At 40.6% G+C, this 24165-nt stretch overlaps 1 protein-coding gene across 43 annotated transcripts in view; it reads left to right on the top strand.

The window, feature by feature from the left end:
- The window catches only part of LOC122809254 (titin-like), a 3339665-nt gene that overhangs the window by 2258952 nt on the left and 1056548 nt on the right, over window positions 1–24165 (top strand). For all 43 annotated transcript variants that reach the window (XM_044080625.1, XM_044080596.1, XM_044080621.1 and 40 more), the window contains 2 exons: window positions 23051–23086; window positions 23575–23595. In XM_044080625.1, the coding sequence (XP_043936560.1) occupies window positions 23051–23086; window positions 23575–23595 (57 nt within the window). The remainder of the gene's footprint in view (window positions 1–23050; window positions 23087–23574; window positions 23596–24165) is intronic.

Here is a 24165-nt window from a genome sequence, read left to right as displayed (position 1 = left end):
TTCAGAGTAAAGCCAGAGATTTTACTTTCTCATCTCTTCTTTTCAAAACTTGAATTGGAGACTTTTCTCCTTCTTGGAGCTCAGAGACTTTAGTGAGCACATCCTGCATGTCAAGTTGTAAACTGTTAATCTTAATGAGTCTTGCCTCTGCTATGCAGGACATGTATTTGATTTTTCTAGACATACAAGATACTTACTGGTTTGTCCCCTTCTGGGATCTGAACATGAAGTTTCTTCAGTTAATTGTTGATGAGCACCACTTTCAGTGCAGAGTGATTACATTTGTTCTGTACTGTCTACCAAGGTGCTCGCCCTTTTGAAGGACGAACTACTGCATATCTATTTGTTTCATGGCAAGAACATTGAGGATATTTTTTGATGCGCATACTTCATAAGAACTAAGCAGGATTTAGTTAATTTTCCAGAGCTGCACATGTGTACTTACCCATATAGTACTTGCTATTTTTCTGTATACATTTATATGCAGAAATGTTAACAAAATCTTTTGTTTAAGACTCTTCTCTTGGCCAGCTTTTTTGTGGTACTGGTGAGTTATATATGTCCTGAGGCACCCCAGCAACCTTTGTTATATAGGTGAAACTAAAAGGAAGTTTAAAACCAAGTTGTAGGAGGGTATCCGGGACAAATATAATGGCTATTTTGAAAATACTGTTGTAGCTCATGTTTTGAAGATGCACGAGTGAGATTGCTGATGAACCTTAGGATCTTCAAGTAGTGGGCATAACATTGAAGTCTTATTCTTATACAAAAAAGTTCGAGATTATAGTTCATGTGAATAGATAACTTCATTAGCTTCTCCCATCTGGCAGCAAAGTATCCATCTGAAAATGCTGTGATCAAGGGCCACTTCACTAAGAAAGTGGCTACTTTTAATGCTCGCTTCAAAAAGTGTCTCCATTGTCATTTGTGCCACAGCTGCTTGGTCATTGTTTTGGATCGCTAAGCCATTATTGCTTGAACTGTGACTGCAGGAGCTTTCTTTGCTACTACAGTACTTTTGGAGTTGCCCATCTGAGCCACTGCTGGTTGGCCAAGACCTAGTTCTCCGTTCCTGAAGATTTTATACTGTTTTGAAATCTTCCTAGTTGTAGACCTACTGTTTCTGCTCAGTTGTTCTGTGCTGAGTCCGTCCTTCATAGGCCCTGTAACCCTTCCTCATCTCTGTTGTCTTTATTTCCCCTGTGTCTGGCAGCTCCATTTTGAGTCCTTAAAAGTCAAGAATGGGCATGCTTCCTTATTCTTGCACAATTTACATTTTTCCCTTTGTTGGTGTCTTCATTTGCATGAATGTGCTTGCTGTCTGGTTGGAAGTGAACTAGCAGGTTCATGGTCTAGGCATGCTCTTTTTAGCGCAGCATGATGTCAGTGTGAGTTAGTGTAGTGTAGAGGGCTTTCCCCAGATGATGATACTTCAGAGAAGAGCAGCCATTAAGAGACAGAAAGGAAAGGTATTCTTTGTCATAGACCCACCAGTGTTAGTTGCTTCACAGACATTGCTATAAATTTATTTTAAATCTCTTTGTGGATGGGTCTTAATTAGTAAAGAGCTCCCATATGATCCTGATGCAGACTGCTTGCAGTTTCTAGTGTTTACATTGATGAAGAGACTCAGTTAGAAAGGTTGGTAGTTTTTATTTTGATTTTTACATAAACAAACCACTCCACACCAGGGATACTCTGGAAAGAAGCTTTACTGGTGTATCCGGTACCCCGGCTTTCTCCTTCAAGTAATATTTTTTTACACACAAGCAGCACTTCTTTATATGCACTACATAATAGAATAATTAACATCCACTAAATGTAAATACTTCTCATTAAATATACTTAATCACTATCAGATGTATAGCTTGGAAGGTCTCGTGAGACCATTCAACCTTCCCTTATAATATTAGTGCCCTGCTCCAATATATACTTAATAAATTCATTAATGGTTAATTTTAAACTCATATTTAATTGTGCACATATAATTTTATGTAAAGATGTGCTTCATTATATTATTTTTGTATAAAAATGTAATTCATATTACGCTAAGCTCTGAATCGTCCAACCTTTTATATATGCCTAAATAAATTGCCCCCACAGAATTTAATATCAAGTATATAGACACATGCTAAAACAACAAAAACGTTTTATAACATTGTATAACAATTTATCACTCCTACCTTATATTCATATTAATGTCAAAATTGAATCCTTTAGGGCAAAGGGTGCCAAAATTAATAATGCATTTGATTTCCAATTGTGTCAGTTTGTGTGTAAATTCATCCCCTTGACAAAAATGGGGTTTAGCTAACACACAGTAAAACAAAGAAGTATCACTACCTTCATGACATGTAACAAAATGTTCTACAACTGGGCTCTCTAACCTATACCTCATAATGTCACCCATGTGTTCCATAATTCTTTTCTTCACTGCACTTTTGGCCTGTCCTATATACCATCCACATCCTAATATATATATCTACAAGCCTTCCACAACCCTTGTCTCTCGCAGCTCGGAGGGTACCTTAATCACCTCCCACAATCATAGTAGCTACTTCATTCCCCTCCTCCCAACAAGAACCTACAAGTAGAAGCTCACTAAAGTGGCACCATTTTTAAATAGTACTCTCCCTATCCTGGACATCTCTCTGGTCCCTGCGGTCTGTGCTTGCCAGTAAGTGTTATTTTTAACTCGCTGTATTTCATAAATAAGGAGTTTATATTTAAAGCTGTGCAGTCACCTGCTATTTAACTGCTATTTTCTGATAATTGTTCTAAGTTCACGAGTGAATGTACACGCAAGCTGCTGCTCTCACTCGCGAGTCCAGATGCTGACTGCTGCATGTGAATAAAAACAAATTTGTTAAAGGTGCTTAGCAGATGTAGTAGCATACTTGTGTGTTCTCTACATTATTGTTGCAGGAAATGCTAACTCTGACTACCATTGGGACAAAGTAAAACTTCCTGTTTGTCCCCAGCTAATTATACTGCTTTCATGTACCATAGGAGATATAGTACTTTTACAACTATATAAAAGGCCTACATTTTTTCTGATTTTTGTGCAACACCTATTGCTTTGATTGTACTGTTTTTGCACTGTTGTATTTTCAATATTAAAGAGATAGGGAAGCTTATGTTAAAGTGCTAGAGGTACAATATGTGTGCTATTTGATGTTCTTTGTGTTTCACTGTTGCAGTCATTACATTTGGGTAATCTGCTGGCAGGTTCCCTTCAGTTGGCCTGAATTCCAAAGTCTTGGGTCCTGCTTCAGTTGCTGTCTCCTCTTCCATGACGTCAGGTCATCGGGGGTATAAAACAAGCAGCCGACACCATTTTCTTCAGTCTTTCTTGCCGCGTGGTGCCTGAAGCAGAAGCAGTTCGCAAGTGCCAGTCGGCCAACTCCTGAAATTTTCGAGTTTGAGTTTCAGAACCGAAGTTTTCACTAAAGCTAAGTACCCCATTGGGGAAACGTTTTTCTTGCTCCATACTGATGTCAGAAAAAGTTAATAATTGTATTACTTGTGTGAAGCAAATACCTCATAAGGATTTCCATTTATACTGTATTCCTTGCTTAAGCCCTGATCACAACGTGCCTGGCTGTCGGTTTTGTGCTAGATTCAACCACCACACTATTAAGTGTCGGTATATTTTTGCCTCAAAATATTTTGGAAACAGATTTAACTACCCTGAAATGTCGTCGGATAGCAATCCGACTACCGTAGTACACAAAGAACGCAAAGAAAAGGACAGAGACAGACCGTCGAGGTCCAAAACCGACGAAGCTTCTCTTAAGCTAGTCGCCGGTTCGCCGGTACTCAGGCGCTTTCGCAGCCCCTGATACCCTCTACTTTAGAGTCGCAGGCCCCTACCGAGACCCATGTGGAGTCCGGCACGCCACGAGATACTCAGTATTGTACCCACGGATGGGTCCAGAGCCGCTGAGCAGGCACCAGCTTCTGAGGGTGTATTCAGGCCTCAACATTTTTATATAAAACCGACAGCTGCAAAACCAAAGACAAAAGCAACTTCTAAGGCTAAAAAACCGACGCATGAGTCACGTGCACAGGCCGCTATGCCTAAAAAACAGATAATCAAAATGGCTGAAGACCTAATTACCTATATCAGGAGTTCCCAACCCCCTCCTGATAAGAGGCTTAGGCAAGACACTGACTATGAATCTTCAGATCAGGTTTCTGTTTCTTCTGATTCCTCTTTTGATCAGGAATTATCTCTACCTCCCTATGAGGATTCTGATGCAGAAGAATTTATCCCATCTGCATCACCTCCTGAGCATTATTCATTTGGAGAAACCTTGCAAACTTTGAGGGAGCATTTTCACTGGGAGAGTCAAGATTTCTCAGAATCAAAAAAGAGACTCACGGATTTCTTTCTCCCTCAGCACAGGGCTTTAGCCATACCCCCTGTTTTAGACATTGTGGATGATGTGTTTTAAGAGTCAAGCTTGACTCCTGACTCCTTACCTACAGCTCCCAGCAAGCTTGACGGATATTACCGGGTCCCTGACTCATACAAATTTTTATTTAGAAACCCTGCTGCTGACCCTGAAACTATTTCACAGGGGCAAAGGGAGTTCAGGCCTCAACAGCAAAAAATCCTACCCCCTCTGACAGAGATTCAAGGGCACTGGATAGATGGGGAACGAAAGTTTATACATCTGCAACCTTGGCAATTAGGGCCTTAAACTGCCAGTTTCATGTGTTCAAGTATCAATAACATGTTATGGGATTGCTGAAACAGAAAATGATGTTGATTTCTGAATGTGCAGAAAATAAAGAATTGCAGGAATTATTGCATGCAGCTGAACAAGTTGAAAAGCATACTCTGCAATGTGGTTTTGATTCCTTAGAGGCCTCCTGCAGGGCCGCAGTTACTGGATCTGTGATTAGGAGGCATGCCTGGCCTAAAGAGCAAAATTTGCCTGATCATGTTAAAGCTAAATTACTGGATGCACTTTTACAGCATGATACTCTGTTTGGTATTAAGGCAGAAGAGGTTTTAAAGAAAATGGAAGACAAAGCTAAGTGTATGCAAACTGTAAAAAGACTTCTTACAAGTGCAGCCACCAAGATTCAGTAGACACTGGCCTACAAAAAAATGATCCTTTCCTGTGTCCGACAGAGCTCAAAGGGGCAAATCCAGACGCCCTAAAGGTTCTAGATACCAGGCAAAAGATTCTTACAGGTCAAAGCAATGGGGTGCTTCTACCTCCAAATCTGGATAAAGCGCAACCCTACAGAAAACAATCCCATTGACTTCCCTCTGCCATCACCAAGCACTTACCTTTTGGCAGCACCCTTAGGGGGAAAATTAGCACTTTTTGCTCAAAATTGGCAGTTAACCCAGGACATGTGGGTGCTAAACATAGCATCACAGGGATACAGATTCCATTTCCATACTCTGCCAATGGCAAACGGTTGGCCGTCTCTGCCAAAAACTCATTGGGCAGAGGCATAGAAACAGGTTACGTCCCTCATGGATATGGGGGCTTTTCAGCCAGTACCAGAACAGGAAAAAGGACAAGGTTTTTACTCAAGACTGTCCTTAATACCCAGAAAGGACAAGGCCTGGAGGCCAATACTGCATTTATCAATTTTGAACACATTCCTGGACATTCCAAAATTCAAAATGCTAACTTTGCAGCAACTTCTGCCCATGCTGGGCAAGAATGCTGGCTGGTGACATTAGACCTAAAAGAGGCATACCTGCATGTCCCAATAAGGGAAACGTGCAGAAGATACCTCCGTTTCAAGGCTGGCTTAATGCATTACCAATTCTCTGCACTGCCCTTTGGCTTATCTACTGCGCCCAGGGTCTTTACAAAGTGCCTGGCACCGGTATATGCTTTTTGCAGACAAAGAAGTATACAAATATATCCTTACGTGGACGACTGTCTCATTCAAGCAGAGACAAGAGCAAGGACATTCTTCTTCAGCACATACCTAGGGTACACAATAAAGACAAATCACAACTGCTACCCTCTCAAAAGATAACATTCCTGGGTGCAAGCTTGAATACAACTGCCCAGATGGCTTTCCACATGCCAGACAAACAAAGGCAACTGACTGCTTACTTCAAACTGATGGCTACAAAAACCCAGTTATCTGCAAGACAAATTCTGCAGGCTTTGGGGTTCATGGCATCCTGCATACTATTGATTCCATATGCAAGACTGCATAAGAGGAAACTTCAGTGGTACCTAAAAAGTTTAGGGAGTCAACATTGTCACAGTCTGGAAACAATGATTTCTCTCATTCCCTGCCTACAACAGGAGTTTGTATGGTGGGCAAAGGCAAGTCACCAAAACATGGGACGGGCTCTCACTCTGCCCCCTGCCAGCCAAACCTTAACAACAGATGCATCAGATTATGCATGGGGGGCCCACCTGGTGGGAAGATGCATTTAGGGCATATGAACCCCAAAACAAATGCATCTGCATATCAACCAAAAAGAGATGTTAGCTGTTCAAAATGCCCTGACAGCCTTCAAGGACTTACTTCATCCAGGACAACTACTGATAAAGATGGACAATACTACGGTTATGTGGTATATAAACAAGCAGGGGGGCATGCACTCATATCCCCTTTGCAGACTAGCTATGGCACTGTGGGACACTGCTTTGACTTACCAAGTACATCTTCAAGCTCAGTTCCTGCCAGGAAAACAAAATACTCTGGCAGACAATTTAAGCAGAAACCTTATGGACCCTCATGAGTGGTAACTAGATCCACAGGTCTTCAACATGATAACAAAGAAATGGGGGAGCCCGGACATAGATCTCTTTGCCTCCCCTCAAAATTACCAGTTGAAAAAATTCTGCACAAGGTCTCATCACAGGCAAGCATGGAAAGTGGACGCCCTATCCTTCACTTGGAAAAAACTTTCAGTTTATGCCCTTCCTCCTCTGCCTCGTCTTCCCAAGGTCCTACTAAAAGTCAGACAAGAGAAACCAAAGATGATACTAATTGCACCAGACTGGCCCCGCCAATACTGGTACCCAATCCTAAGGAACTTGTCTCAATACCCAGCTTGGACCTTACCTCAAAGACCTCATTTACTGTCCCAGCAAAACAGTCAGATCCTGCACAATCACCTCCAAACACTAAACCTGGCAGCATGGCTGATCATTTAATTATGCAAACAACACCTCTCAGTAAAGCTGTGATGGATGTCATTTTGGAAGCCAGAAGGCCTAGTACTAGAAAATATTATGCTGATAAATGGAAGAGATTCTGTACTTGGAATCAAGCACAAGGAACTCATACAGCAAAACCAAATATTCCTCCGATATTACAGTACTTGACTGAGATGCTTGACAAAGGCCTAGCTTTCTCATCAATAAATATCCATGCCTCTGCCATTTCAGCTCATTACAATACAGAGCCACCAATCTTTTCTCATCCTTTACTAAAGCAGGATATTAGAGGAGCCAAAAATTTAAGGCCTCCCAGAAGATCACCAATACCTGCATGGGACCTCAATTATGTGTAGGAAAAGCTCACCCTGCCTCCATTTGAACCAGCTGCTACTGCAGATCTAAAGTTTTTATCATGGAAAACAGCTCTGCTCCTAGCAATTACTTCAGCAAGAAGAGTCTCAGAGCTACAGGCCCTCATGGCTGTGGAGCCTTTTATCATATTTTACCCAGACAAGGGTGTCTCTGAGGACCAATCCTTCATTTATGCCTAAGGTGGTTTCCAATGTGGCTCTTAACCAAACTATTCATCTGCCAACCTTTTATCCAAACCCGCAGAACAAAGGGGAGAGAATTCTGCATTCCTTGGATGTACACAGACAGCTAAAATTCTACTTGAGCAGGACTAACGCTCTAAGAAAAAACGAGCAATTACTAGTGACATATGCTGCAGGATCAGAAGGAAAGGTTATTTCAAAGCAGACGGTTTCAAAGTGGATAAGCCACTGCATTCGTTTCTGCTATTTACATCATGGCAAACCTGTGCCCACGGGCATTAGGTCTCAATCCACCAGAGCTGCAGCTACTTCAGCAGCCTTTCTCAGAGGAGTACCAGCCAAAGACATTTTAGAGGCTGCTCCTTGGAGTTCTGTTCACACCTTTACAAAGCATTATCATTTGGCTCTCTACTCTTAAGTCCAGGGCAGGCTTTGCCACTGCAGTTCTGCAGGGCCTTATAGCCGCCCCATTGCTTTTAGCTCCAGCCTCCCATCCATAGCTTTGGGATTCTACCCAAATGTAATGACTGCAACAGTGAAACACGAAGAACATAGTACAGTTGTGTACACTTACCATAAATGTAGATGTTCTAGTGTATTCACTGTTGCAGTCCAGATTACACACTTGCCATCCCCCTTTCATTCTGGAGTTTATCTTCCTTTCACTATCTTCTACAACATATGTGGTGTATTTGCTTGTAGATGAAGGTAAAGTTTGTATTGTTGCATGTATATATAGTTTTTATATATATTTTTGCTACCTTTTTGGGGGCACCTGACATCTCTGGCAAGAAAAACCTAAAGAAAATGGCATTGGCTGCTTGTTTTATACCCATGACGTCATGGAAGAGGAGACAGCAACCAACACAGGACCCAAGACTTTGGAATTCAGGCCGACTGAGGGCAACCTGCCAGCAGATTACCCAAATGTAATGACTGCAACAGTGAATACACTTGAACATCTACATTTATGGTAAGTGTTCACAACTGTACTTTAGAGCTGGCTTAATTACTGTATTTGAACTGTTGTATTTTCAATATAAATGAAATAGGGAAGATTAGGTTAAAGTGCTAGAGTTAAGATATGTGTGCTATTTATTGGGGCTGGCTTGAAAACTGTTTTAATACAGATTACCTTGAACACTTGCCCTGTAGCTCTTCCTCTACTTCAGTAACTGCTGGTAGTTTGTTTTCCCTTTACCAAGGCATACCTCACTCTCTTCTCCAATGACTAAGTGCTCATTTTAACATTCTCTGTACTACACTCAGCTCCCTGTCTGCCCCCCCCCCCATTTATCCCTTAATTAAAGAGTATGTCTCATTCTCTTCCTTTCTTCTCTTTACAGCCAGGATATTCACCCACAATGAAGGAGTTGCCCTTCTTGATTAGCTGTAGTCACATTCCTGAGACTACTCTTGTGTGAATAAGCTGTTATCCTCCCTGCAGTCTACAGCTTATATCCCATCCATCCCACATATCTCCAGCTGGATGTCTACCAGACACCCTCAGTGATATCACAAATACTGGCTGCACGCAGCACGGACCAGCTGTATTACCAACCATGTGTGTGTGTGTATATATATAATATATATAAACTTCCCCAATCATCTTATCGGCATTTAGTCCAGGGGCTTGCACTTCCACATTTTGTTCACCAGGTGGCAGCATTTACTAAGCTTAGTAACTTCCGATAGCTGGTAGTTTGAAATAAAGAAAAAGTTCAAAGCTTAGTGAATGGAAAATTTCACTGCCACTCATTTCTCCAACTGAGCAAATGCAAGATCAGCCTGTCCAGGCTGGAAACTCTGTCCCCTAAAGTTATTTGTGCCCACCAAAAATAAGACAAAAGAAAAAGGGTAGTTCTTTAGTCAAGACAAAACTGCATTGTACTGACCTGGTTAATTTTAAGAAGTGCTGCTCCTGGTTGTTTTTTCCACAACCCTTCCAGAACTCTGGTCTCTCACAACTCGGAGGGTTCCCACTCCATTCCCCCTCGCACCACATGGGCTCACTCCGCTCCCCTACCCCCATTCCCACCCACCCCATTACAATTACATTTATACCCATACATCACTCTCCCATCACCTCATACACCTCCCTCCACCACACCTACCTATCATAGATAATTACCGAATTAGCCCTTTGATTAGTTTACTGTATACCACAATAAAAACACTGTACTTCAGTAGTCTGTCCCACACCTCATTAAAACGCACTAAAATTATCAGCAAACTTAACAGACTCTACTTATACCTACAAAAGAAACTCACATGTTGTGGTGACATGCACCCCACTCCAGGCCCGTTCCAAGTAGACACCCCAAGCCGCAATGGGAATAATACCCTACTCCATAGACAGAAAAACACTCTCCTCCTCAATAATATCAATGTAAGAAGTATCCTTAACAAAGTCCATAACCTCCATGCTCTATTAGCTTTATACACACCAGAAATTGTGATAGTAACTGAGACCTGGCTAAAACCAGAAATTCACAATAATGAAATTACAGCACCTGGGTATAATATCATTCGCACAGACAGAGAGGGTAAAAAGGGAGAAGGTGTAGCCATACTATATAAAAATCACCTTATTCTTGAACAACTCGACATCACTGTCCCAGATTTCAAAAATGTAAAACTCACTCCTGCTAAACTGAAACTGAACCCAAAAAAAATATCAGTATTATAGGCTGCTATATTCCCCCAGGGAACAATACCACTGGCATGGAAAACCTACTAGAGTGGATCTCAGCCTCCCTTTCCCAAGAAAATATCCTACTAGGTGACTTCAGTATAGATTGCCTCACCTGTTCCAGCCAAAGCCCAGTCTCCCACATAAACCTACATGGGCTAACCCAAAATATTACATCTCCCACTAGAACTGACAAAAGATCCAAACACCAATCCATACTGGACTGGATACTTATATCCCATCCGTCCCACATATCTCCAACTGGATGTCTACCAGACACCCTCAGCGACCACCAGCCAACTTACCTACTCAGAAGCAAAACTCCCCAAAAGACCAAGGTTAACAGTAGGGGAAATCAGAAACAAGAAGCACTTTAACCCCAGCAAGTTTATCAGGAGCCTAAAATGGTGTAACTGGACCCCCTTGAAAAGGTTAACACTCAATGAAGCTGTCCCGCACTTCAATGCAACCGTCCTAAAAATATTAGATTACCATGCCCCCCTAGAACCACTAGAATTAAAACTAAATATGCTCCCTGGCTAAATAAAGACTCCAGAATATTGATCAAAAGCAGGAACAAAGCTTGGACACAATTTCTCAAGATTAAAACGCAAATAGACAAACAAAAGTACCTTGAACTATGCAACAAAGCCAAAAAACTCATTAAAATAGACAAAATCTCTTACTATCAAATTGTCCAAAAGAAACATGCTACCAACCCCCAAAATGTTGGGCAGTAATCAGCTCTGTTTTACAACCCGGGAAAACATCCATCCCCACACCCAAAACAGAAAACAACCTAGACAATATCCCCACCCAATTTAACAAATACTTTACTGAAACAATCCAAGCCCTAGCTGATAATCAAACTAATACTTATCACCCCATCTCATTAAAAGTATCTACTCCAGATGAAATACGAGGTAACTCCTTTGAATTCAATAACTATCGACCTATAGCTATATTATCCCCCTTATCAAAAATCATTGAAAGAGTAATACACTCACAACTGATGGAATACCTGTTAGAAAACAAATTATTTACCCAGCAACATGGCTTTAGACCCTTCCATAGTAACACCACTGCACTTACATCATTCACTAACACCATAAATCATCACAGAAATTATGGACTTCTAGTATCTGCTACATTCTTAGACTTATGAAAAGCGTTTGACATGGTTAACCACCACAAACTTCTTCAATCACTCTCTACCTTAAACCTCAGTACCTCCTCTATTGCATGGCTCAAGAGCTATCTGTCAGGTAGGCAACAGGCAGTACAATGGCAGAAACAAATATCCTCCCTACTACCTGTTTCCATAGGGGTCCCCCAAGGCTCCATCTTGGGTACCTTAATCCTCACTCTTTTCACCAATCAACTCCCATCCACCACACCTAAAGCCTCCATTGTCCAATATGCAGACAACACCACTATAATCTGTGCAGCCCCCACACTCTATCCCCTCCTCTCCCTAACAGAAGAATGCTTCTCACTAGCCGAAACATGGTTTACCAATTGCCAGCTCTTTCTTAATCCAACTAAAACAAAATTACTCCTCTACAGCTGTCATAGATCCTTATCCCTAACAGACAACCTTGCCATCACCTCCAGCAACAAAAGTATTATTGCCCCATCCACCCACACAAAACTGCTAGGTGTAGAAATAGACAACCACCTCAGATTTGATTTGCACATTGCCCAAGCCATAAAAAAATTTCACAAAAAACTTGGACTGCTCTACCTTAGCAAACACTATTTCTCAAAGCAATCTAAAACAACAATAGCCAGGACACATCTGCTATCTACCTTGCTTTACGCTTCCCCTGTGCTCACAAATCTTCATAAAACAGATCTAAGCAATCTTGAATCCTGCTATAATAAGATAGCTAGATTTGCCACAGAATCACCTTGCAAAACACATCACTGTGAATCTCTCAACCAGCTTAACTGGTTAGAACGCCCTCTATTACTGCAGTTAAATCAGCTCTCACTAGTGCACAAAATATTAAACCACTCAAAATCCCTGCTCTTCAACATCTTATACATCCCCACACCACAACTAGAACCCTGAGATCTAGCACCCAAAATCACCTAGAGGTCATCAAATTTAACAGTGAGGCAGGAAAAGCTGTCTGCATCTACTCAGTCTCTAAACTCTTGAACTCCCTCCCTACTCACCTAATAACCAACACTCAGTTTAAGAAACTCCTTAAAGTTCACTTTATGAACAACAGGCTATGCTCCTGTCTCACCCCAGGATAAAAAACTTAGATTACAACTAACTCCCATACACCACAATAATAATTGTTATTCTCTCACCCTATCCACAGTCCAGTCATGACCAAAGGCAATGAAATGCCTTTAAGTCCCAAAAATCACTACCAACTACATTTCCGACAAGTCCAATAACCACGGGATGGCTATGTATAGCTTGTCATATTTGGAGTGTATAATGTAATGTCCTACCTAATGATGTTCTTAATTACTGTGAGTGTGTGCAATATGCTGTCATTTCATTGGAATGTTAGTTTTACCTCTAAGGAAAAGTTCATTCAAAATCTATATGATGATGTGACTGTATGTTCTTGGAACTTTTCTTCCCGGGCCTCTGCTGAAAATGGACCTGTGTCCAGTCGAACTTTCCGGTTATCAAATGTAAAATAAAATAAACAAACTGCCCCCCTAGTTTCACAATTATAATTATTCCTGGCCTTATAAATTTTACCATTAATTAACTTTCCATCTAAATTCCTGATTTTATTGCACACCTTACATCTCCCACATGGAAAACTACCTTTCCTACCTCGTTCTTTGACCAATTTCCCAATTGATAACAATTCCCTTAAATTTTTAAATCTACTGTAGGAAAAAAATCACTCTAATCAGATAAAATGTCCTTCAACTTCCCATCATTGGATATTATAGGCCAAAACATGTGGACTAATCCTTTAAGGATTTCTGAAAATGGAAAATATCTGTTAACAAAGAACAGCCTTTTTTGGTCCTCTTCCTTTTTCCATTTATTACTCCCCCCATCTACATACGTTACCGCTCTTTGTCTCTTACTGTGTGTCAATCCCAGTTTCCTAAACACTTTATTTTTCAGCCCTATTTAATACTTCAAAGTTGTAAGCTGTACTTAATAACTTATTCCTAACCCTCACAAACTCATTACCCAGCCTGCCTTTGTCTGAAGTATTCATAGGTAGGTACTAGGCTATTGGCCCTAGGGCCTATACAAGCCTAGCCAAAAATGTACCCTGGCTTTCGCCACCCAAGAAAATGATTTTCCTGTGCCCCTGTCAAGCAGAAACACAGAAGTGATCTCCGGGGTGAATTTCGTATTACCCATCCAATCATCAAGATTTTTCTTGAAGAGTGCTAATGAGGAGCTCTGTTTGACATAGAATAGGTAGTCTGTTCCAGAGTATGGGAAGTCTCTAGGACAGGAATCTATCCCTCCAGCATGTTCTGTTTATTGTGGTGACAAGGTTTAGGTCCCTAGAGCGTGTAGCTCAGAGGGATTGGGATTTCTTTAAGTGGAGCATGTCCAACAGCACTGGGTTTAACATAGCTTGGTATGTTAGGCAGAGATCGCCTCTGAGTAGGCGATATGCGAGGAAGTAAAGCTGGAGTTTTTTGAGACGGTCTGTGTAAGGCATCTGTTTGAGGCCAGTAATCCTCTTTGTGAGGTAATTTTGCAGCCTTTCCAGTTGTTGTAGACGTCTTGTGAGGTACATACCAAAAGGGGCATTGAACTCTATAATGGTTCTAATGAGTGATGAGTAGAGGGGAACAATGACCTCTTTTTTTTCTGGATGAGAAACCTTTTGTGATGAGGTGTGCCATGTAGAAGGATTTCTTGACCACTTTGGCGATGTGATTATCAAAGGAGAGACTACTGTCCACCTGTGTCCCAAGGTCTCTTATCACACTTTCAGTGTTAAGTAGACTACCGCCTATGTGGTAGTTCATGGGTACAGAATTTTTACCAAAGGGGATGACAATGTACTTTTTGGCATTGAGCTTGAGACCATGTCTTTGACACCAGGTATCTGTCTCAGTGAGGCCCTTTTGTAGGATGTCCACATCGTTAGGAGTTTCAATTATGGCTCCTAGTTTGCAGTCATCTGCGAATTTAGTTAGCCAAAGACCTTCTGTGTTAGCCTGTACTTCAGAGAAGTAGATACCAAACAGGAGAGGACCCAGGACTGAACCCTGTGGTACTCCACTTGTCACTGGTCTGAAGTCTGATTTGGAGTCGGCTACTTTCACAGTGTGGGTTATTTCAGTAAGTCAGTTGGCAACCCATCTTGTGATGTAGGGATTTATGCCTAGTTTATTGAGTTTAGCTATAATTCCAGAATGGGGGATGGTGTCGAAAGCCTTGGCGAGGTCAAGATAGGCTGTGTGCACCACCTTAACCTCATCTATGCCTTTGGTGACTGCCTCAAAGAAGTCGATCAGGTTTAGGAGACATGATCTGCCTTTTACAAACCCAAACTGTGTGGGGTCCAGGGTTTGGAGATCTCCAATGTCTTTGTTTATGAGTTCCATGATGATACGTTCCATGGCCTTGCAGACGAGGCTCGTCAGGCTAATGGGGCGGTAGTTCCCGGGGTCTGTTGTGGCCCCCCTTTGTAGAGTGGGATAACTGTCGCGGTGCGCCATTCAATGGGCACAAAGCCTGAGGTGAGGCTATGATTGAACATGGTACTTAGGTGGGGTGCCAATTCATTCTGTAGTTCATGTAGAAGGCAGCTTGGGATGTTGTCAGGTCCCATGGATGCTGTGTTCTTTGCTTTGGAGAGTGTAGTTTTTACCTGTGCAGCCGTGATTACAGGAACTTTGCATTCTTCCGGTATGGGCCCTTTAGGGGGTGAGAGGGGTAAAGTTAGCACTGAACCTATCTGCCAGGATGTTGGCAATATCAGTTGGTTCTGTATATTTAGTGTCATTGTGCTGCAACTCAGAGCAGATCTGAGTGTTGCCATTGAGATTTTTGACATAGCTATAGAATGCTTTGTGGCTGTCTTTAGAATCAGTGGCAATTTTGTTTTCATAACTAGCTTTGGAGGATTTTATGAGGGATCTCCGCTTCTTACTGAGGCTGACCAGGGAGTTCCTCCAGTCATGGGATTTTACTCTTTTCTGCAACAGTTTCTTTCTTCTGTTTAGAGTTTGTTTATGGCAGAAGACCACCAGATTGGCTTCCTTTTTTTGGAGGATAGCATCTTGGTTCTGTTAGGGATTGCACGATCCATGCAGTCGAGTAAGTACTTATAAAGTGCATTTGTGTAGGATTCAGCAGTCGTACCTCTTTTGTCCATCTGCATGGGTGTCATGAAGTTTGCCACTTCTGTCTTAAGAAGCGTGAAGTTGGCTTTGGAGAAATTTTTTTACGGTTGTTTTCCTAATGGGGGGTGGGAGCTGGATGTGGATGTCTAGGGTGATTAGCTTGTGGTCGGATCTGACCAACGAGGAGCTGACCTCTGATGTGGAACACCGATCACCCATGTTGGTGATGACCAGGTCTAGGATATTCCTGCCTCTGGTGGGGGTGTGGATAAGTTGATCCAAAGCGTTGGAATTGATGATTGTTTGCTATCCTCAAATACTCACTATACGGTAATGAGGATAACGGATGTGGAGCAAGCATACTGTCTGCTCTAAGAAAGTTATTTACTGCAGTAGCCTTGGTGAAAGTTGTACACTCTAAATTATCTTCTTTACCCACATAAAATTCCAGATCTAAATATTGTGCCTTCTCCCTGCTGGTATTGTATGAAAACTGTAACCCAAACCTATTATTATGCAGATCATGCATAAAATCTTGAAATTCATGCATATCACCCTTACAGATAAATATGAGATTGTCTTTGTATCTCTTAAACAACACAACTTTCTGCTTGTAAAACTCTGTATTATATACATAGACCATCTCAAAGTAGTTCATAAACAGGATTGCGTATGCGGGGGCATATGATGCCCCCATGGCTGTACCTACCTTTTGCAAGAAATATTCACTATCAAAACGAAAACTGTTATGTGTGAGGGAAATTTCTAACAATCATGTCAAAAAATCAGTATGTTGGCCCTCCCTCATCATAAATCTTACTGCTTCCAAACCTCATTTATTCTTTATATTAGTATATAAAGAATTAACATCCACACATGCCCAATAGTAGTCCTGGGCCCATTCCAAACCTACAACAATGTCAGCCAACTCCTTTCCGTTCTTTATATGTGACATCACTCTAGTCAGATAAACTTTCAGTTGGCTATCCAAAACCATACATAGATTCTGTAGATAAGCTACCCTACCTGACACTATGGGCCTTCCAGGTGGATTGCGAATGTTTTTATGTATTTTTGGTATTACTTTAAATACCGCATCTTTTGGGGGGTTTTATATGTAGTTTTTTTAGCATCCAATGCATTGCCTAGTCTCTCCCCTCTTTCCAGAATTTCCAGCAGAGAACTATTAAATTCCTTTACCAGATTGTGGGATAACAATTCATATACCACTGTCCCCCCCCACACACACACAACAAAATCATGGCCATACTATTGTACTGTTGTTTAATCATGACCACCCAGTTGCCTCCTTTGTCTCCCTGTAAGAATGTGTACCTTTGGTTATTAGATCTAAGATGTTGTAATGCTTCCCACTGTTCCCTTGTTAAATTGAACTGTATACTACTGTTTTTAATTTTTTTATTTTCAATTTCCATTTGTTGACACAACACGTTCTCAAAGGTACAAATACTCGGAGATAGTTTTGGGGGCATAAAATAACTATTATATGGAACACGAGGTAACAATAACTTTCCATAGCCTGTGTTAAAACCTGCATAATTTTGGCCTATAGAGTCCCCCCTCCCCCACCAGACTGCTGTCATCAAACATTTCTTCACATTCATAATCGTAAATGGACAAATACAGTAACGAATCACCTTCCTCAACACTGATATCTTCACAATTGTAATCATTTATTGTAGCAACTTCCACATCATGAGCATTTACCCCACTTTTGTTATTTTTAAAAAATGCCCTTAAATGTAACTTACGGCAAAAACAGGTTATCTCCAGAATCAAATCAGCAAGGCTGGGTACATGTGTTGGGATGAATTTTACCCCTTTTTCCAACAAAGTAATAACATTGTTACTTAAAGTCCAATCAGTCAAATTTACAACCTTTAAATTGACCACATTGTTTGAAAGTCCAGAATCTAAGAATGTTAAGTCCTTCCACGGATCGACCATTTTCCTCAATCCGAACATTAAATTCTCCTCTTTCTGTTTGTAATTTCTGCTGTCATTGCTGTTGCTGGAGTTAGGATTCCCCTGCCATTTTTCCCCCAGCCTCTGGAAGCCTCTGAAGTCCCTTTCTCCTGTCAAGGGGATGAATTTTCACATAAACTGACACAATTGGAAACCAAAAGCATTATTAATTTTGGCACCCTTTGCCCTAGGAGATTAAATCTTGACATTAATTTGAATATAGGGTAGGGGTGAGAAAATGTTATAAAATGTTTAAAAAGTGTTTTTAAAAAAAATGTGATTTCTGTGTACAAATACTGTTGTTGTTTTAGCATGTGTATATATACTCAATATTAAATTATGTGGGGGCAATTTATTTATGCATATATAAAAGGTTGGAAGATTCAGAGCTTAGCATAATATAATGAATTACATTTTTTTATACAAAAATAATATAATGAATCACATCTTTACATAAAAGTATATGTGTACAATTAAGTATTAGTTTAAAAGTGACCATTAATGAATTTATTAAGTATATATTGGAGCAGGGCACTTTAATATTATAAGGGAATGTTAAATGGTCTCTTGGGACCTTCTAAGCTATACATCTGGTAGTGATTAAGTATATTTAATGAGAAGTGTTTATATTTAATGGATGTTGGTTATTCTATTATGTGGTGTATATAAAGAAGTGCTGCTTGTCTGTAAAAACATATTCCTTGAAGGCGAAAGCCGAGGTACCGGATACACCAGTAAAGCATTTTTCCAGAGTATCCCTGGTGTGGAGTAGTTTGTTTATGTGAATTGCATTCAGTTGTATTTTTTATTGTGATTTTTGCTAACTGTTTCTTACTTTCTTTTATAGTAATTGTGGTACGCAAAATTGGAAGACCCAGGAAGGGCAAGTCTTACTGCCTCATAATAAAAATAGAGGATAAACTGTAAAGTACTTAACTTTGCAGCAATCTCTGCATTTTATTTAGAAGTTTCTGATCGGAGTGGAAAGAGTAACTGTATTCTTGGCACAGACTCAGAGGTCAAATTCCATAGGTTCATATGCGGTTATTAGGCTAATGGCCCTAGGGCCTTTACACCCCTAACCATGTTATACCAGTGTTCCCTAATTGACCTTGGTTAGATGGTTGTTATTCATAGAGTGAGTCTGTGATCAGTACTGACTGTCCCAGTCCATGAGGGACATAGGTACCACCCCAGGTGTGAATTTACTGTCTCCCATCCAGTTGTCTAGGTTGTGCATGAATAGGGTTATTGAGGACCTCTGCTTCATGTGAATTGGGAGTTTATTCCAGAGGAGCAGCAATGTCTGGGAGATGTATTTTTCTCTCCAGCATGCTCTGTTAATACCACAGGCTAAGTTGAGATCCCTGGAGCCAGTGACTCTTGTTCCATTTGATTTGCGGATGTGCAGCATTTTCATTAGGACAGGACCAGAGAGTGCTCTGTAGGCCCAGACACAAGTCGCCTCAAAGCAGCCTGTAAGATACAGAGTACAGTGACAGGGCTTTCAGTCTTTCCACATAGGTTATGTTTTGGAGACCATGAGATTATTTGGTGAGAAACCTCTGTGGTCTCTCCAGTTGCTGCAGGTGTCTGGTGAGGTCCATGCAAAAGAGAGCAGTTGTACTCTGTTAGTGGTCTGATGAGGGTCAAATACAGAGGAGGAGTAGTAACATCCTTTGTCTTGGATACAATGCCCTTACTTATGAGATGTGCAACATAGAGGGCATTCCTTAACATTTGGGCAAATGGTGATCGAAGTTTAGATTGCTATGAATCTGTGTTCTCAAATCTCACACTACTGAATTTGAGCTTATCGTGGGTGCTGTCAGCATTGTAATTTGCAGGTACTTCCTCTTTGTCAAAGGGGAGATAATAATGTACATTTTGCATTTAGTTTTAGTCCGTGATTTGGCACCAATCATTTGTCTGTGTTCGCTCCTTTTGTAATAAGTTAACATGGTTTGGGGACTCAGTGATTGCACCCAGTTTGCAATAACCAGCAAACTTGGCAAGCCAAAGGCCAACTACTGTGATGTGGACTTCCAAGAAATAGATTCCGAACAGTGGAGGGCCCAGCACAGATCCTGGTGGTGTGCCACTGGTAACTCAGCTACTGGTAGACATGGAATCCCCAACTTTGACAGTATACGTTCTGTCTGTGAGCCGATTGGCTACCAGTCTTGTGACATGTGGGTTAATCCCCAGGTGAGAGTTTCTCAGTGATACCTGAGTGGGAAATTGTGTCAAAGGCCTAAGCTAAATCAAGATAGGCAGTATGTACTGTTTTGCCTTCATCCAGGGCTTTTGTGACATTCTCAAAGACGTTTTCCAGCTTCAATAAGCATGATCTATCCTTAACGAAGCCAAAATGGGTTAGGTCAAGAGTTTGAAGATCACCTATGTCCTTGTTGATAAAGTATATGATGATACTTTCCATGGCCTTGCTGATGAGGCTGGTTAGGCTTATGGGTCTATAATTCCCAGGGTCGATTGATGGAGCCCCTTTGTGTAAGGGAATTACTGTTGCTGTTTTCCACTGTGCTTAAAGAAAGCCAGTGCTCAGGCTGAGGTTAAAGAGAGTGCCAAGTGGTTCCACTAGATTTTTTTTTTTAGATTGTTTAGTAAGCAGTCTGGGATGTTATCTGGTCCCATAGTGGCCATGTTTTTGGCCTTGGAGAGTGTGGATAAGACCTGGTCTTTGGAAATACTAGGTAGAGAACTGATGTCAGATATGCTGTGTTATATGGCTGGTGAGGACAGGGGGCTGAATTTTGCCTCCAATCTGTCAACTAGCGGGTTGGCAATTTCCTTACGTTCAGTATGAGAGGTACCATCCACTATACGTTCAGCACATAATTGGGCATTCCCATTTAGATTTCAGATGTAGCAAAAGAATGCCTTATGATTATCCTTAGCTAGGGATGCTACTTAACTTCATAACTAGTTTTAGAGGACTTTACAAGATATCTGATTTGCTTGTTTAAGCTGTGAAGGATATTCTTCTGCTGAGTCAGTTCCGTCTCCTTCTTAGACATCAGTTTCTTCCTTTTGTTATATAATCTGTTTATACTTGAGGTCCACAAGGGTGGCCTGTTTTCTTGGGAGGACCTGGTTTTAATCCAGTGAGGTATAGCTGTGTCTGTACAGTTATTTAGGTGGTTATACAGGGCATTTGTGTACACCTCTGCATAGTTATTGTTGCCTGTGTTAACGGGGGGGGGGGGGGGTTGAAACTTTTTATATCATTGCCTAGTAGGTTATAGTTTGCTTTGGAGAATTTTTTTTAGTTTTTTTGCTACTGTGGGAGTGTCAGGTCTGGTAATTACTTCAAACAAGACAGATTTATGGTCTGACTTTATGAGAGAGGGCAACGCACAGTGGGTACTGCAGTGACCTCCCATGCTGGTTAGTACTATGTCTAGGACATTTGAGCCGCTTGTGGGGGTGGAGACTAGCTGTTCCAGAGCATTTGTATTGATAAAGTCCAGGAATGTCAGGGCTAGCATGTTTGTGCTTGTGTATGTCGCTCAGTCGATGGATGGATTGTTGAAATCACCCATGACTCAAGTGTTTGGCTGTATAGTGAGTGACAGTAGTAGGTCCAGGTAGGTCACGTGCTTCTCTTGGTTCATGGTGTGGGACTTGCAGCTAGCAATGATGTGGTAGGGTGTTTTACCTGTTGTTAGTTGGACCTGGATTAACTTGAGAATCTTGCTGTTTAACCAGTCTTGAGGTGTATTTGGCTTTAATGAAGATGAACACTCTTCCACTTTTGGTTCTTTTACACTCGTTTTGAGGTCTGAACATGTGGAAGGCATTGTAGCCCTCCATGGCCAAGATGCTGTCTGTGGCCTTGAATCATGTCTCAGTGACTGCACAGGCGTCAGCATCTTCCAAGGTGAGGAAGTGCTTCCAAGGAAGTTGTTTTGACATTTCCTAAGAAAGGCACTGTGGGAAAGGCAAGTGTCTTTGCCAGTGTCTAAAAGCCTAGAAGAGACAGGTGAAGACAATCTCTGGCAAAGCAGCATGGTTTGTCAGTCATGTCGTCCCAAGCTGACAGATACTGGAGCCCCCTGGATTGTTACCAGAAAATAAGCCAATCATTTTTTGTCTATATTGTGGCATCTTCCTGGGTGAAGGTTGAGTATGTTTTGAAGTCCAGAAAATGTGTACATTTTGCATGTACATGTTTGCACTGATAGTTTTATACTCAAAGTAGACTTCAGAAGGTTTTCCTATAAGGGGACGGTGGAAATGGAAAGGAATGATAGTGGAAATTCTGAACAATTTCTTGGAATGTATGGTGTTTAAGGACTCCCTACAGAATGTCGTGACACAGCTTGGAAAACATTATTAACTAAGGAGAAGATGCTCTTGCATTGGCGTTTAGGTTTAGAATTCTTGGGAGATGATAAGGCCATATTAAGTTTGTTCTTGACAACCAACAAAGAAAAATAGTGACACAAAATGGAAATCAGAGTATTTTATTTTATTATTTGTTTACATTTGGTTTACTGGTATGAAGCATTGATCAAGTGTGACCATTTACAGACTCAGCCATAGTTACAGTCAGAGCAGTAACAGCAAAGGCAAAAGTAAAATTATGTAGAGTGTCAGCAGTAAAACCAGGATATGAAAACAATGCCCATGCATCAGAGATAGTGTATACATAATTACCAGAAGTGGAACAGCAAATGCTGTGGTGTGTGTATACTTGGGTACAAACTGGGGATATGGTTAGTAGTAACAACAGAGAGATGACTGCTGAAGTAATAGAGTGAACGTTGATTAGACAAGTTAGACCTAGTGATGGGATCATTAAAAAAATTAAGTAATTTTCTTAAGAATAAAAGGTGCATTTAGAAATGATGCATACAAATAAAGATCAAATAAATGACTTAAGTAATTAAGTTGGTAAGAGCTGGCAAAAAACTGGCAGAAAAGTGTATGAGTGTGCTCAAGTCATAAGAATAAAAACAGAGGTATGGCATAAGTTGTGTCTCTAATGCATGCAAACGATAATGGGAAGTGTTAATGTGATTTTTTCATTGCTGTTAATGGATGTAAACTTGTGTTACAAATAAATGTGATGAATGAATAAAACTGGTTAACTAAAAAATGATGAACCTACAGAAGTGTATCCCATCACAGTTCAGCAGATGCTGTACAAACATGTCTTAATATTTATGTAAACATCAACACTTTATCTTCTTGTGAAGAGGTCTTAACAACCAAAATGGCCCACATGATCTTGCCATAGACTGCTTGCAGGTAGTTTTATTTGTTCTGTTAGAAGGGAATTATGTGTAGAGTTTGTTATTGTAATGCAAGCCATTTTTAATTCTTTTCTGTAGAAAATGTGGACTCCATAATTGAAAGACCAAGAAAAGGTAGGCAAGTAATGCTATGATGTAAAAAAGTAAAATGTAAGCACTAAAGCAGTTTTCTTTGCAATGACTTGTATTGTTTACTACTAATGTTTTTGATCTTTTTTTGTCACAGTCCTTATACTTTTGGGATAGATTTGGGTATCCAATTTTTGTAAAGAATTTTCCCTTTTCCCACATAAATATGATATTCCATTGCCGTCACATTTATAGCAAGTGTATGATAGATTTTTTTTTTGGAGGGGGTTGGTTAGCGGCCCTCATCTGTGTTTCAGCAGCCTTGTGGTCTTTGAATCATTTGCATCTGATATGCCTGTGGAATGTTAATTTTTGACACTTTTGCGATGTAACTATGTTGTGAACTGTGTGCTGCTGTTTAGTTGTAATTATGAATTTAAAAGTAAAACCAACATACAAAACTTGCATTTTAAGTGTTAGCTAAAAAAAGTCAAGCCAACATCATAAACTTGTTTTTTCCATGTTATTTTTAGGTGCTGTTCCCATAAAGACAGGTGAGTATAGTGTATTTGAGTGTCCATAGTGTTTTGTGTGTCCGTTTATATTTAAACTTTTCTCACCTTTTCAGTTACTTTTAAATAATGAATATAATGTGTTAGGACTGTCCACATCTTTGTTCATTTTTTTGCTGAAACAATTAGACATTATTATGTGTATGTACATACAGGCATCCAGTTTAAATTATGAACTTTTAAGGGCAGTATATGTTCACTTACAATACTGATTATATTACAGTTTGTACGTCACAAAAGTTTAACTTGGAGAAATTATACTAGACTTTGTCAAAGCTGAAGTATTGCAGAGTTTTACAGTTATTTTAGATGAAGACTGCCTTACTTAGTTGAAAAAACTTTCTGTCTACTGCATAAGCGCATTTTGGGTTAGAGGTATTTAGTTAGGCATGCTGATGGTCATTGTGAAAACTACCTCCAAACGTATTGTGCAGGTTAGAAGCCATGACTGTTTCACTTTAAGAACTCTGTTTATTTCCAGACTGCCAGCCACATTGTGATCAGAACAGGTGACACATCTCCACGTCGTCTTTTGACTGTTGTCTATCAGTT

Source organism: Protopterus annectens, chromosome 8.part0, assembly GCF_019279795.1.
Source record: "Protopterus annectens isolate FY-2018-M chromosome 8.part0, PAN1.0, whole genome shotgun sequence".
NCBI classification, from domain to species: domain Eukaryota; kingdom Metazoa; phylum Chordata; order Ceratodontiformes; family Protopteridae; genus Protopterus; species Protopterus annectens.
Note: the sequence above shows the minus strand (reverse complement) of the source record. Positions and strands in the feature narration are given on the sequence as shown.